Raw genomic sequence first — 15,260 nt, forward strand, 5'->3', positions numbered from 1 at the left:
TGTGTTGCAGATGGATTCTTTACCACTGAGCTCTGGGAAAAGAGCTTGTACATCTTTGGAAGGCCATTATTTTGTTACTCTAAGAATGTTTAAAAATCCCAGTGCCCAGGTTGGATCCCAGACCATTAAATCAGAATGTCTGGGGAGGGAAGCCAGGCATCAGTCATTACCAAAGACTGCACAGGTAGTGCCCTTGCACAACAAAGTTTGGGAACCCTTTTTCAGACAATTGCTAGCAGTATGAGAAACAACCAGTTCCTCTGACAATCTTTCAAAAAAACTCACTGTGATGTCTTCCTGATGAGCCCTTCTATTCAATTCTTTACATGCAGCTCATGTATATTTAGCTCCTGTTACATACCAGTACCACGGCTTCCCTGGTGGCTCAGCGGTAAAGAATCCACCTGCCGATGTAGGAGAAGCTGGTTTGATCCCTGGGTCGGGAAGATCTCCTGGAGAAGGAAATGGCAACCCACTCCAGTATCCTTACCAAGGAAATCACATAGACAGAGGAGCCTGGCAGGCTACATACAGTCCATGGGGAAGCAAAGAGTTGTGACTTGACTTAGTGGCTGGATGACCCCATACCTGTACCATGCTGATCTCTTACATCTCATTTCATTTAACTTCATCAACAGGAAGTGGGTCCTCTTATTTTCTCAATTATTATTGCATATTTGCAGAACATCTATAATGTGACAAAAATGAATGCAGCATAATGGAAATATTATTGGGAAGTGGGGTCTTAAACCTTAGGTTTCTTGGCCAATAGCCTTAGTCATTCCAGAAAATTAAATATTTTCCAAAAATAAATGCTAAAGGACTGCTTTTCTTTTCCAGTGTAGGACTTTCTTTCTGTTTTATAATACTTCTGATTGTTCACATTTTAAATTATGTTGATGAATTATAATAAGATAACAAAAATATTAAAATATATAAAAACTCATGATACATGATTATTTCTTATACTTGAGAGATTCTGCTTTCTTTCCACAGTTCAAAGATATAAGCCTGTATCAATTGGTGCACTGAAGACTCTCGGTGTGGTTTCTATCAGCTGTGGTTACAAGCACACTGCAGTGCTTACCCAGGTAAACCAAAACATCTTGAGATATATATATATTTTGGCCATACCTTGTGGCTTGTGGGATCTTAACTCCTCAATCAAGGATCAAACCTGGGCCCCTGGCAGTGAAAACACTGAGTCCCAACCACTGGACCATCAGGGAATTCCCATTTTGCTATTTTTTTTAAGTCCCAGAGAAATGTTACTGTAAGGTACATGTACTAATTATTGTGGAAAACAATATGTGTATTAATATCTGAAGATACCCATTCAGCATACAGATCTCTAACGAGGAGAAGTTAGCCAAGCCATGGAATTTTTAAGATCCTATAACAAAAGCTAATTTCAGCTTCAGGAAATATTTTTAGATATTTTAAAATCTCTTATAGATTAGGAGCCAATCCCTTTAGCAATTATTCTGTCATAATGTAGCTCTACATATGAAAAATATTGTAGAAGTAACAAAGTAATTTTTATAGGTTTCAGTGGCCTACATTACAGAACGAAACATTCTATGTTCCATTTCTTACTTGGCACAATTATGAATCAGCATCCTGAATGTCTTATACTGGCCATGCAATTCATTCTGACAAGATGGATTCTCTCCATAGCTGTAATGAATAGATTTGAAAACTATTTGTGTGGTTGAAATGTTTATTTAAAGCAAAATATATAAAATAATTTATATTTTGTTTGTTTTAAAAATATGCTTGGATTATATTATCAGTTGGCAGGAAAGAGCTAGAATTGTTTAATCCAGAATCATCTTTTGAAAAGAGATTTATTTTCAGAGAAATGCTCAAATAAATAAAGCAACCTTATATTTAAGTGTTAGTGTTACCCTTGAACCAGTTAATTTCTCCATCAATTCTTTCTACAAATACATAGTAAGTACCCAGTTCTGAAGGGAATGCCAGTGATTTTTCAAGTTTAATATGTTAACTCTTTATTCACTAGTAGAAATAATAAATATAAGACTCTTCTTCATATAAAGCTTATATTTACCATAGTGCTCTCATAAAACTCTCTTATGGGACTTAATCTTTTAAATTTTAATTACACTTTTAGCCTGAAATTAGTCTGATTCTTCCTTTTTTAAACAGGATGGGAAAGTATTCACATTTGGAGACAATAGCTATGGACAGCTGGGACATGATCCCACTGCTGAGAAGAGGGGTCCACAACTTGTGGAAAGAATTGAAGGCCTCGTCTCACAGATAGACTGTGGAAGGTACTAGGTCTTTTTAAGTGAGAGAAGAAAGTGGTGTATTTTATTACTTAGAAATAACTTTTATGAAATGTTTTGAAACCTTAAAACACTAAAATATGTGATTACTCTTTTTATAGATCATTTTCCTTTCTGAAAATTTGCTCCTTTCAAATATGGTTTAATTTTTCTGTTTTTCTTCTTTATTCTAGGCATTTCTTTTATTTCATAAGAATTTATTGGAAATGTACTGGGCATAGACCACCTTACTAGATTCTAGGGTGAGGGGAGTTTGTATATAACAAAAATAGTGGTGCTTATCTTCTTGAGTTCATTAGACAAAATTACCCTCATGCAAGTAGAAGATGATGTATATTTGCATGTGCATTCTGAGTTTTGCATAACCTAAGTATGAGAACTTTAAAAAAAATTTTTATTGGAGTATAGTTGATTTAAAATGTGTTAGTTTTTGCTATACAGCAAAATGAATTGGTTATACATATATCATTCTTTTTTAGATTCTTTTCCATATAGGTTATTACAGAGTATTGAGTAGAATTCCCTGTGCTATACAGTAAGTCCTTAGCTATCTATTTTATAGTGTGTGTGTATTAATCCGAATCTCCTAATTTATCCCTCCCTATGAGGACACTTTAGGAGAAAGCAATGGCACCCCACTCCAGTACTCTTGCCTGGAAAATCCCATGGATGGAGGAGCCTGGTAGGCTGCAGTCCATGGGGTCGCTAAGAGTCTGACATGACTGAGCGACTTCACTTTCACTTTTCACTTTCATGCACTGGAGAAGGAAATGGCAACCCGCTCCAGTGTTCTTGCCTGGAGAATCCCAGGAACGGGGGAGCCTTGTGGGCTGCTGTCTATGGGGTCGCACAGAGTCAGACACGACTGAAGCAACTTAGCAGCAGCAACAGCAGCATGAGGACACTTTGGCTATTATCCACCCAATTAGTAAAAAGAGCAAAAGACAAAAAGAACTTACATTTAAAACACAAATGATAGAAACCATAGCAAAGACCCATCAATAATATTCTGCCTTTAGGGGTGGTAATAAGTCACTCTTCACCCGCCATTTGTTTGGCCATATGACTTGGTACTCTCTAACTCTGACATTGTGATAATGGGGTCTGGGTACTTAGTATAAAATAAATCTGTTATTTTGTGTTGAGACATCATCTTTCTCAAAAAGCATGACTCGTTATAATAAGTCTTCACAACATTCTGTCTCCTGCAGTGATCACACCCTTGCGTACATCTACACCACGGGTCAGGTGGTGTCTTTTGGTCGTGGACCAGGTTGTGCAAGCAGATCACCACATCCGGGGGCTCTGGCAGAGAGCTCTGACATTAGCTGCCTGGTTTCTGCTAAGGGTATGAGTGGTCCCACGATTTGTCATTTTGTTTTAATTGGTGTCATTGGAGGAAAAATATTATTCAGTTTCCTTTCAAAAATGCATAGAACTGTGGTTCTTTTGGTACCGTTATCTTTGATTTGTAGAATATGCATTTTTTTAATGCAATGCTTCCTGGAATATTAAGTAATTTTTTCTAAAGATTAAGGTAATACAAAAGAATCAGTTATTTACACTTCAGAATAGCACACTTTTATTTTATTTTTTATTTTTATTTATTTTTTAATTGAAGGATAATTGCTTTACAGAATTTTATTGTTTTCTGTCAAACCTCAACAGAATAGCACACTTTTTATATATTTAATCAAATCTCTACTAAAGCACACCAGCCTGGTTTCATTATGTAAATACATGGAAAATTAAATTTTAAGATAAGGGAATATATAATGTGTAATCTGATCAGTATTAATCTTTTATGCTGTTTGTAGTCAAAATCTATTTAGAAGCCAAAGAATAAGTAAATTTAGCTTGGTAATACATTAGTTTTTTTAAAAGACTTTTTAAAAGCAGTTTTATGTTTATAACAAAAGATTTATACTTTTTACATCTAAAAAACAATAAGCATGGATTTATGACTTTCTTCTAGACCTTGCTGATGTTCAAGTCAAACATATTTTTGCTGGAACATATGCCAACTTTGTGACAACTTCCCAGGTATCTATTACAATTTCTGTTACTTTTAAAAATCATCTTTTCTTCTGGATTTCATGGTCGTATTTGAAACATTATGTCATTTGTATATATTACATTTTTTTTACTAAACTAGTAAGTTCCTCTGTTAGAATTCTTCTTTAAAAATATTATGTAATTCTCACTTCCTCATTTGGATTCCTAACAGATACCAATGGTGCTAACAATGACTAATACTAATTGTCACCCATGAGTTAGCAACCAAAGTACTGTAAATAGATCAACACACTTAATCCTCAAATCAACTCTGATTGTTATCATCACTCCCATTTTACAGATGAAAAAACTGAGTCTCAGAGACATGGACTTGCCCAAAATTATGCTGCTAAGAACTGACAGAGTTGGATTCAAACCTAAGCAATCCAGCCCCACCATTCCCACCATTACCCACCATGCTCTAGCACCCTCCTAATTATTAACAGAGAGGTTTATATTATTATATTTCTGAACGAGTTCTGAAATGTTTGAGAGAGAAAAAGAATACATAGCTATTTTAATAATTTGTACTTTTTTTCTATTATTAGGGATGTTTTAAACAACACTCATATAGACTCTTAACTGTATTCTGTGGGACAGAAAACTGTAAGCAAGGCAAAAGTCTGTGCTGCTGGGGATAGTCAGGAGATTGTGCTTGGTTGCTTTGTTACAGCTGTTTGATCAGGCTTCTGTCTCAGACTGTGCTCTGGGTCCCTGGGTACTGTGAATAATACACACAAGTATGTCCTCATTCATGGCATTGGATTCTACCGGGAAGTACAGACAAGAAACACATAAATACAATTGTGTTAGAGAGCGACAGTTCCTCTGAAAAAAAAATAAAATGGGCCATTTGAGACTGATGAGATGAGATGGGCTTCTTTAGAAATGTCCGTCAGGAAAGGCCTCCCAGAGGCTGTTACATTTGAGCAGAGATCTTCAGATCAGATCAGATCAGTCGCTCAGTCGTGTCCGACTCTTTGCGACCCCATGAATCGCAGCACACCAGGCCTCCCTGTCCATCACCAACTCCCAGAGTTCACTCAGACTCACGTCCATCGAGTCAGTGATGCCATCCAGCCATCTCATCCTCTGGCGTCCCCTTCTCCTCCTGCCGCCAATCCCTCCCAGCATCAGAGTCTTTTCCAGTGAGTCAACTCTTCACATGAGGTGGCCAAAGTACTGGAGTTTCAGCTTTAGCATCATTCCTTCCAAAGAAATCCCAGGGCTGATCTCCTTCAGAATGGACTGGTTGGATCTCCTTGCACTCCAAGGGACTCTCAAGAGTCTTCTCCAACACCACAGTTCAAAAGCATCAATTCTTTGGCGCTAAGCCTTCTTCACAGTCCAACTCTCACATCCATACATGACCACAGGAAAAACCATAGCCTTGACTAGACGAAGCTTTGTTGGCAAAGTAATGTCTCTACTTTTGAGTATGCTATCTAGGTTGGCCATAACTTTCCTTCCAAGGAGTAAGCGTCTTTTAATTTCATGGCTGCAGTCACCATCTGTAGTGATTTTGGAGCCCAGAAAAATAAAGTCTGACACTGTTTCCCCATCTATTTCCCATGAGTTGATGGGACTGGATGCCATGATCTTCGTTTTCTGAATGTTGAGCTTTAAGCCAACTTTTTCACTCTCCACTTTCACTTTCATCAAGAGGCTTTTGAGTTCCTCTTCACTTTCTGCCATAAGGGTGGTGTCTGCATATCTGAGGTTATTGATATTTCTCCCGGCAATCTTGATTCCAGCTTGTGTTTCTTCCAGTCCAGCGTTTCTCATGATGTACTCTGCATATAAGTTAAATAAACAGGGTGACAATATACAGCCTTGATGAACTCCTTTTCCTATTTGGAACCAGTCTGTTGTTTCATGTCCAGGTCTAACTGTTGCTTCCTGACCTGCATACAGATTTCTCAAGAGGCAGATCAGGTGGTCTGGTATTCCCATCTCTTTCAGAATTTTCCACAGTTGATTGTCATCCACACAGTCAAAGGCTTTGGCATAGTCAATGAAGCAGAAATAGATGCTTTTCTGGAACTCTCTTGCTTTTTCGATGATCCAGCGAATGTTGGCAATTTGATCTCTGGTTCCTCTGCCTTTTCTAAAACCAGCTTGAACATCAGGAAGTTCACGGTTCACATATTGCTGAAGCCTGGCTTGGAGAATTTTGAGCATTACTTTACAGTTTGAGCATTCTTTGGCATTGCCTTTCTTTGGGATTGGAATGAAAACTGACCTTTTCCAGTCCTGTGGCCACTGCTGACTTTTCCAAATTTGCTGTCATATTGAGTGCAGCACTTTCACAGCATCATCTTTCAGGATTTGGAATAGCTCAACTGGAATTCCATCACCTCCACTAGCTTTGTTCATAGTGATGCTTTCTAAGGCCCACTTGACTTCACATTCCAGGATGTCTGGCTCTAGGTCAGTGATCACACCATCGTGATTATCTGGGTTGTGAAGATCTTTTTTGTACAGTTCTTCTGTGTATTCTTGCCATCTCTTCTTAATATCTTCTGCTTCTGTTAGGTCCATACCATTTCTGTCCTTTATCAAGCCCATCTTTGCATGAAATATTCCTTTGGTATCTCTGATTTTCTTGAAGAGATTTCTAGTCTTTCCCATTCTGTTGTTTTCCTCTATTTCTTTGCATTGATCTCTGAAGAAGGCTTTCTTATCTCTTCTTGCTATTCTTTGGAACTCTGCATTCAGATGTTTATATCTTTCCTTTTCTCCTTTGCTTTTCGCTTCTCTTCTTTTCACAGTTATTTGTAAGGCCTCCCCAGACAGCCATTTTGCTTTTTTGCATTTCTTTTCCATGGGGATGGTCTTGATCCCTGTCTCCTGTACAATGTCACGAACCTCATTCCATAGTTCATCAGGCACTCTATCTATCAGATCTAGGCCCTTAAATCTATTTCTCACTTCCACTGTATAATCATAAGGGATTTGATTTAGGTCATACTTAAATGGTCTAGTGGTTTTCCCTACTTTCTTCAATTTCAGTCTGAATTTGGCAATAAGGAGTTCATGGTCTGAGCCACAGTCAGCTCCTGGTCTTGTTTTTGCTGACTGTATAGAGCTTCTCCATATTTGGCTGCAAAGAATATAATCAATCTGATTTCGGTGTTGACCATCTGGTGATGTCCATGTGTAGAGTCTTCTCTTGTGTTGTTGGAAGAGGGTGTTTGTTATGACCAGTGCATTTTCTTGGCAAAACTCTATTAGTCTTTGCCCTGCTTCATTCTGTATTCCAAGGCCAAATTTGCCTGTTACTCCAGGTGTTTCTTGACTTTCTACTTTTGCAATCCAGTCCCCTATAATGAAAAGGACATCTTTTTGGGGTATTAGTTCTAAAAGGTCTTGTAGGTCTTCATAGAACCATTCAACTTCAGCTTCTTCAGCGTTACTGGTTGGGGCATAGACTTGGATTACTGTGATATTGAATGGTTTGCCGTGGAAACGAACAGAGATCATTTTGTTGTTTTTGAGATTGCATCCAAGTACTGCATTTCGGACTCTTTTGTTGACTATGATGGGCCACTCCATTTCTTCTGAGGGATTCCTGCCACAGTAGTAGATATAATCTTAGCCATGCTTAAATCCACAGGAGGAGCATTCCAGAGAGAGGGACCATTCTCTCTGGAATAGAGAGGCCCTGGGGCAAGAATAAATTTAGCATGTGTGAGGGACAAAAAGGAAACCAGTCAGACAGAGTATAGTAGGAAAGCATGAAAGAGTTATATGAGCTGGAGTTGTATGGAAATGGGCTCAGTTACGGGAGATGAGGTTCATTTGAAATGTCCTTGGAGAGGAGATCTAAAGTCTTAATTGCGTGTTCAACTCTGGATCTCAAGGAGGACGCTAGCACTGGAAAATAAACATGATAGTTGTTAAACTACAGACTGTTATTAAGCCAGAGGCTTGGATGAAAAGTTGCCTGGAGTGAGAGTAGAAACGAGAAGAGCAGGGGACAGAATCCAGCCTCGAGGGACTTCTCCATGAGGAGGTCAGGCAGTGAGGCAGGGCCAGAAGAACTGAGCAGAACCAGTTTCTGAGGTGGAGAGAACCAGAAAAGCGTGGCTCATCAAGACAAGAGAAGAAAGTCTTTGCAGAAAGAGGAAGTGGCCAAACCTGACACATACTGCTGAGAGGTCAAGTAAGATGAGCACAGAGTTTGTTTTTGCTTTGTCAAGACTGAGTCGTCTCAGGGGACAGAGGATGAAACCTGACTAAGTGGGATGGACAGAGAATAGAGGGGAATAAGTGGAGGCAATGACTGTGAAAGTTCTGAGAAGTTTTGTTGTGAAAGGGAGTAGAGGACCTTGGGAGGTTTTTATTGTTATTAGGAGTGGTGATGTTAAGGTATGTCTGTGTGCTAATGAGAATAGTCCAGTTCAGGAGGAAAAAGTGATAATTCCTGAGAAAGAGAATAATTGCAGAGCTAATGTCCTAGAATAGGTGTGAGGAAGTGGGGTCCAGGGTCCAATGTGGAATATAGGGCTTTGGGCAGAAGTTTTTATTCTGTTTTGATGAGGAACAATGGAGGTGAGGTAGGAAGGCAAGGTTAGGTCTTGCCTGTTTCCATTTTCTCAGTGATGTACAGTTCAGTTCAGTTCAGTTGCTCAGTCGTGTCCAACGCTTTGTGACCCCATGGACTGCAGCACACCAGGCTTCCCTGTCCATCACCAACTCCCAGAGCTTACTCAAACTCATGTCCATTGTGTCAGTGATGCCATCGAACCATCTTGTCTTCTGTCGTGACCTTCTTCCACCTTCAATCTTTCCCAGCATAAGGGTCTTTTCAAATGAGTCAGTTCTTTGCATCAGGTAGCCAAAGTATTGGAGCTTCAGCTTCAACATCAGTCCTTCCAGTGAATATTCAGGACTAATTTCCTTTAGGATAGACCGGTTGGATCTCCTTGTAGTTCAAGGGACTGTCAAGAGTCTTCTCCAACACCACAGTTCAAAAGCATCAATTCTTCAGTGCTCAGCTTTCTTTATAGTCCAATTCTCACATCCATACATGACTACTGGAAAAACCATAGCTTTGACTACATGGACTTTTGTTGGCAAAATGATGTATCTGCTTTTTAATATGCTGTCTAGGTTGCTCATAGCTTTTCTTCCAAGGAGCAAGTGTCTTTTAATTTTACTGCTGCAACCACCATCTGCAGTGATTTTGGAGCCCAAAAAAGTAGAGTCTGTCACTGTTTCCATTGTTTCCCCATTTGTTTGCCATGAAGTGATGGGACCAGATGCCATGATTTTCATTTTTTGAACATTGAGCTCTAAGCCAACTTTTTCACTCTCCTCTTTGACTTTCATCAAGAGACTGTTTAGATCTTTTTTGCTGTCTGCCATAAGGGTGGTGTCATCTGCATATCTGAGGGTATTGTTATTTCTCCTGACAATCTTGAGTCCAGCTTGTGCTTCATCCAGCCTGGCATTTCGCATGATGTACTCTGCATATAAATTAAATAAAGAGAATGACAATATACAGCCTTAATGTACTCCTTTCCCAATTTGGAACCAGTTTGTTGTTCCATGTCCAGTTCTAACTGTTACTTCTTGACCTGCATACAGATTTCTCAGGAGGCAGATAAGGTGGTCTGGTATTCTCATCTCTTTAAGAATGCTCCCAGTTTGTTGTGATCCACACAGTCAAAGGCCTGGGTGTAGTTAATAAAGCAGAAGTATATGTTTTTGTGGAATTCTCGTTGGATCTTGTTCGATGATCCAGCAGATGTTGACAGTTTGATCTCTGGTTCCTCTGCCTTTTCTAAATCCAACTTGAACATCTGGAAGTTCATGGCTCACGTACTGTTAAAGCCTGACTTGGAGACTTTTGAGCATTACTTTGCTAACATGTGAGATGAGTGCAATTGTGCAGTAGTTTGAACATTCTTTGGCATTGCCTTTCTTTGGGATTGGAATGAAAACTGACCTTTTCCAGTCCTGTGGCCACTGCTGAGTTTTCCAAATTTGCTGGCATATTGAGTGCAGCACTTTCATAGCATCATCTTTTAGGATTTGAAATAACTCAACTGGAATTCCATCACTTCCATTAGCTTTGTTTGTAGTGATGCTTCCTAAGGCCCACCTGACTTCACATTCCAGGATGTCTGGCTCTAGGTGAGTGATCACACCATCATGGTTATCTGGGTCGTGAAGATCTTTTTTGTACAGTTCTTCTGTGTATTCTTGCCACCTCTTCCTAATATCTTCTGCTTCTGTTAGGTCCATACCATTTCTGTCCTTTTTTTGAACCCATCTTTGCATGAAAATTTCCCTTGGTATCTCTAATTTTCTTGAAGAGAGCTCTAGTCTTTCCCATTCTATTGTTTTCCTCTATTTCTTTGCATCCATCACTTAGGAAGGCTTTCTTATCTTTCCTTGCTATTGTTTGGAACTCTGCATTCAAATGGGTATATCTTTCCTTTTCTTCTTTGCCTTTAGCGTCTGTTCTTTTCTCAGCTATTTGTAAGGCCTCCTCAGACAACCATTTTGCCTTTTTGCATTTCTTTTTCTTGGGGATGGTCTTGATCACTGCCTCCTATACAGTGTCGTGAACCTCTGTCCATAGTTCTTCAGGCACTCTGTCTATCAGATCAAATCCCTTGAATCTATTTGTTGCTTCAAATAGATCCTGTATAATCTGTACGATCACTGTATAATCATAAGGGTTTAATTTAGGTCATACCTGCATGGTCTAGTGGTAATCGTAAGGGATTTGATTTAGGTCAGACCTGAATGGTCTAGTGGTTTTCCCTACTTTCTTCAATTTCATCTGAATTTGGCAATAAGGAATTCATGATCTGAGCCACAGTCAGTTCCCAGTCTTGTATTTGCTGACTATATAGAGCTTCTCCATCTCTGGCTGCAAAGAACATAATCAATCTGATTTCGGTATTGACCATCTGGTGATGTCCATGTGTAACGTCTTCTCTTGTGTTGTTGGAAGAGTGTTTTCTATGACCAGTGTGTTCTCTTGGCAAAACTCTGTTAGCCTTTGACCTGCTTCGTTTTTTACTCCAAGACCAAATTTGCCTGTTATTCCAGGTATCTCTTGACTTCCTACTGTTGCGTTCCAGTCCCCTGTTAATGAAAAGGATATATTTTTTGGGTGTTGAGTGAAGTTGCTCAGTCATGTCCGACTCTTTGCGACCCCGTGGACTGTAGCCCGCCAGGCTCCTCTGTCCATGGAATTCTCCAGGCAAGAATACTGGAGTGGGTTGCCATTTCCTTCTCCAGGGTATCTTCCCAACCCAAGGATCGAACCTGGGTCTCCTGCACTGCAGGCAGACGCTTTATCCTCTGAGCCACCAGGGAAGGTCTTAGTGATGTACAATCCTTATCTAAAACTTGGAGAAGCAGAGGATGATCACTACAGGTTTAGGAATACAAGGAATGTGTGCAATCATGTCTCAGAGTGAGAAGGTGAACATTATGGGAGATTACTAGCCAGTATAGAGTGTCCATTTGAAATCTGTGGTCGTAGGCTTATGGTGAAGTCAGTCAGCACTGTTTATTTTTTTCCACTGATGTTAAGCTGCTTGGATTCCTTTGGAGTAATTCAGAGTTGAGATTAACTATAGGTGGACTTTTCCCAGGTGACTCAAGACAGAAGACTTAAAGGTATTTGTAAAGGACTGATTATAGTGCTGACCATAGCTGGGTAAGAAAGACATGAGGAGGGTGATGGATAATGAGCAAACAATAGAGTTGACAGATCGGAGTGCCCAAGGGCCTCAGAAAATGTTGGAGTGGGTTCCACTGTTAAAGTAAGTGTCTTAGTCTGTTCTGGCTGCTATTAACAAAACACTGTAGATTGAGTGGCTTATAAGCAAAATTTTATTTCTCAGTTTTGGAGGCTGGGAAGCCTGAGATTAAGATAATGGTACGTTTGGGAATTCCCTAGCAGTGCAGTGGCTAGGACTTCATTCTTTTCTTGCCGTGGCTCAGGTTTGATCCCTGGTCAGGGAATTAAGATCCCGTAAGCCATGCAGTATGACTTAAAAAAGATGACAGCACATTTGATGTCTGGTGAGGGCCTGCCTCCAGCTTATAGATGACTGTCTTCTCCGTATATCCTCACATGGCAAAAGGGACAAGGGCAAAATAGCTCTCTGGGGTCTTTATAAGGACACTAGTCCCATTCTTGAGGGCTCCCCCGTCATGACCCAATCACCTCCCAAATGCCCTACCTCCTAACACCATCACATTGGGGGCTAGGATTCCAATATATGAACTTAGGTGGGAAACGCTCAGTCTGTAACATTCTGCCACTGCCCCCAGTCAATTCATGTCCTTTCTACATGCAGAATACATTCATTTCAACCCAACAGCCCCAAAGTCTTAACTCATTTCCGTATCAAAGAATGTTAGACTGGAGTACCACTGTGAAGTCAGTGAAGTGGAAGGATGGTGTATGATGATCCGAGAGGAGTATGTTTCCAGTAGATACTTAGAAGGTAGAACAATTATTGATAATTATAAAGAACAAAATATCACCTGTATCTGGGGCAATCCACTAGGAGTAATTTTGCATACCCAGAAACATTTGGAGATGTCTGTCAGTTTAGGTTGTCCTAACTGAGGGAGGGCCATGTGCGTTGGAGTGGCTGCTACTAATGTCTAATGGGTAGAGGCCAGGGATGCTGCTAGACATTCTACAATGCACAAGACACCTGCCACAAGAAGGGTTATCTGATGCAAAATGTCCACTGTGTCAGTTTAGAAACCCTGATCCAGGGCCTGGATGGCTAAGATGGAGCAGAGGAAAAGAGCACAGATAAGATCAAGAATTGAGAGGTCATGGAGGGAAATAAATTATGTTCATTAATTCTGAAGTTGCCAAGAATGACGGAAAGAATGGTGACAGGCATGGTTGTGCTGAGGAAGACAGTCAACAAGATGCTAAAGTTTTCAATTATTGAAGGGTGGTGCCTAGGAATTTGGCAGGTGATTATTATAGAAGACAGGGAGGCAGGTGATATAGTCTGATGTCACGCACTTACGAAGAGCCGAGATTTTGAAGAATAAAGTAGAAGAAATGGTCTGTGAGTGCCAATACGAAGCACCTCATTGTCCTGAGGTTCCTGGGATGTTGGAGGAAAAAAGCTTCCTTATGACTGAACTCCAGGGGACACCCAGGACTCAGATCAACAAAGTGAAGGGAATTATGGTTATACATCTTTCTCAAGACGTCTTTAGTTAAGCATTAAACAAAAGTGATGCAGAATTCTCTGATTTATTATAAATTTAGCAAAAGCAGAGGTATTATATGGAGTCATAGCACTGATGTCTTTCAAATAATATATTAAAGACAGATTTTTTTCCCCAAATTTCTCTGACACCTCTGACTGAACCATTTGGCTTCAAATATTGTAAAGAACCACGGTTCTCAAAGTGTGGCTCCCAAATCGGCAGGCATCAGCATCAGCATCCCCTAGAAATTTGCTCTATATAAATTCTTGAGCTCCACTCCTGACCATTGAATCAGAAACTGTGGGGATGGGCCCTGCTTTAACAAGATCACCAGATGATTCTGTTATAAGTTTGAAAGCCCCTGATACAAAAGCAAAACTCTGTGGATGGTTAAAGGGCTGAAAGAAGCTAGTCTTTATTGAGTTCTTCCTAGAATTGAAAGGCTTTGTATACCTAATGTATTTTAGTCTTAATGGGAGCCTAGAGAGGTGGTCATCGTTAACTCATTTTTTAACTGTAGTAAAACATACATAACATAAAATCTGCTATTTTAACCATTTAAAAATGTACAATTCAGTGATATTAATTGTACTCACAGTGTTGTACAGTCATCACCACTGTTTTGCTCGGTTGCTGAGTCATGTCTGACTCTTTGTGACCCCATGGACTCTAGCCCACCAGATTCCCCTGTCCATGGAATTGTCTAGACAAGAATACTGGAGCGGGTTTCCATTTCTTATTCCAGGGAATCTTCCTGACCCAGGGATTGAACCTGTGTCTCCTGCATCTCCTGCATTGGCAGGCAGATTCTTTACCACTGTGCCACCTGAGAAGCCCAACCATGGTCACTAACCATCTCTAAAACTTTTCATCACCCCAAGCAGAAATTCTTTATTCCCCCTCAAGCAGAAATTCTTAACCATTAAATAATAACTCTGAGTTCTCCTCTACCCCTGACCCCAAGTACATTCTAATATCCTTTCTATCAATTAGCCTGTTTCATATAAGTGGAATCATGTTTTTATATTGGGCTTATTTCATGTAGCATAATGTTTTCAAAGTTCATCCATGTTGCAGTGTGTGTCAGAATGTCCTTCCTTTTGTGGCTGAGTCATAGTCCATATGGGCTTCCCAGATGACACTAGTGGTGAAGAATCTGCTTGCCAACGCAGGAGATGTAAGTAAGAGATACCAGTTCAATCCCCAAGTTGGGAAGACTCCCTGGAGGAGAAAAATGGCAACCCACTCCAGTGTTCTTGCCTGGAGAATTCCATGGACAGAGGAGCCCGGTGGGCTGTAGTCTATGGGCTCAAAAGAGTTGGCCATGATTAACCAACTGAACACACAGTATTCCATATTCATCCATTGATGCTGTTCCTGGACGTGGGTTGTTTCCATCTTTTTGGCTATTGTAAATAATGCTGCAATGAATATTGTCATACACATATCTGTTTGAGTCTCTGTTTTCAATTCTTTTGTGTTATTTCACTTTTTAAATGATAAAACTAAGGCTCAGACCAATCAAAGTGGCCCAGGCTGGGAAATGGAACAGCCAGCCAGTCTGATGCCAAGGCTTCTCCCACCAAATCCCACTGCCTGAGCAGGTTCCATGTGTCTCCCACCTGTGTCTTACTTACTACTTGGTGTGTGTGTGTATTTTCCTGATCATTCTTTTTT

At 40.1% G+C, this 15,260-nt stretch overlaps 1 protein-coding gene across 5 annotated transcripts in view; it reads left to right on the forward strand.

The window, feature by feature from the left end:
• HERC6 (HECT and RLD domain containing E3 ubiquitin protein ligase family member 6) overlaps nt 1–15,260 on the forward strand; it is a 57,586-nt gene that overhangs the window by 7,068 nt on the left and 35,258 nt on the right. For all 5 annotated transcript variants that reach the window (XM_086406471.1, XM_086406473.1, XM_086406472.1 and 2 more), the window contains exons 5-8: nt 997–1,091; nt 2,170–2,297; nt 3,524–3,660; nt 4,288–4,355. In XM_086406471.1, coding sequence (XP_086262597.1) covers nt 997–1,091; nt 2,170–2,297; nt 3,524–3,660; nt 4,288–4,355 — 428 coding nt within the window. The remainder of the gene's footprint in view (nt 1–996; nt 1,092–2,169; nt 2,298–3,523; nt 3,661–4,287; nt 4,356–15,260) is intronic.

This window comes from Bos grunniens, chromosome 6, assembly GCF_055505025.1.
Source record: "Bos grunniens cultivar Pamir isolate PY7600 chromosome 6, Bosgru_T2T1.0, whole genome shotgun sequence".
In the NCBI taxonomy this organism is placed as follows: domain Eukaryota; kingdom Metazoa; phylum Chordata; class Mammalia; order Artiodactyla; family Bovidae; genus Bos; species Bos grunniens.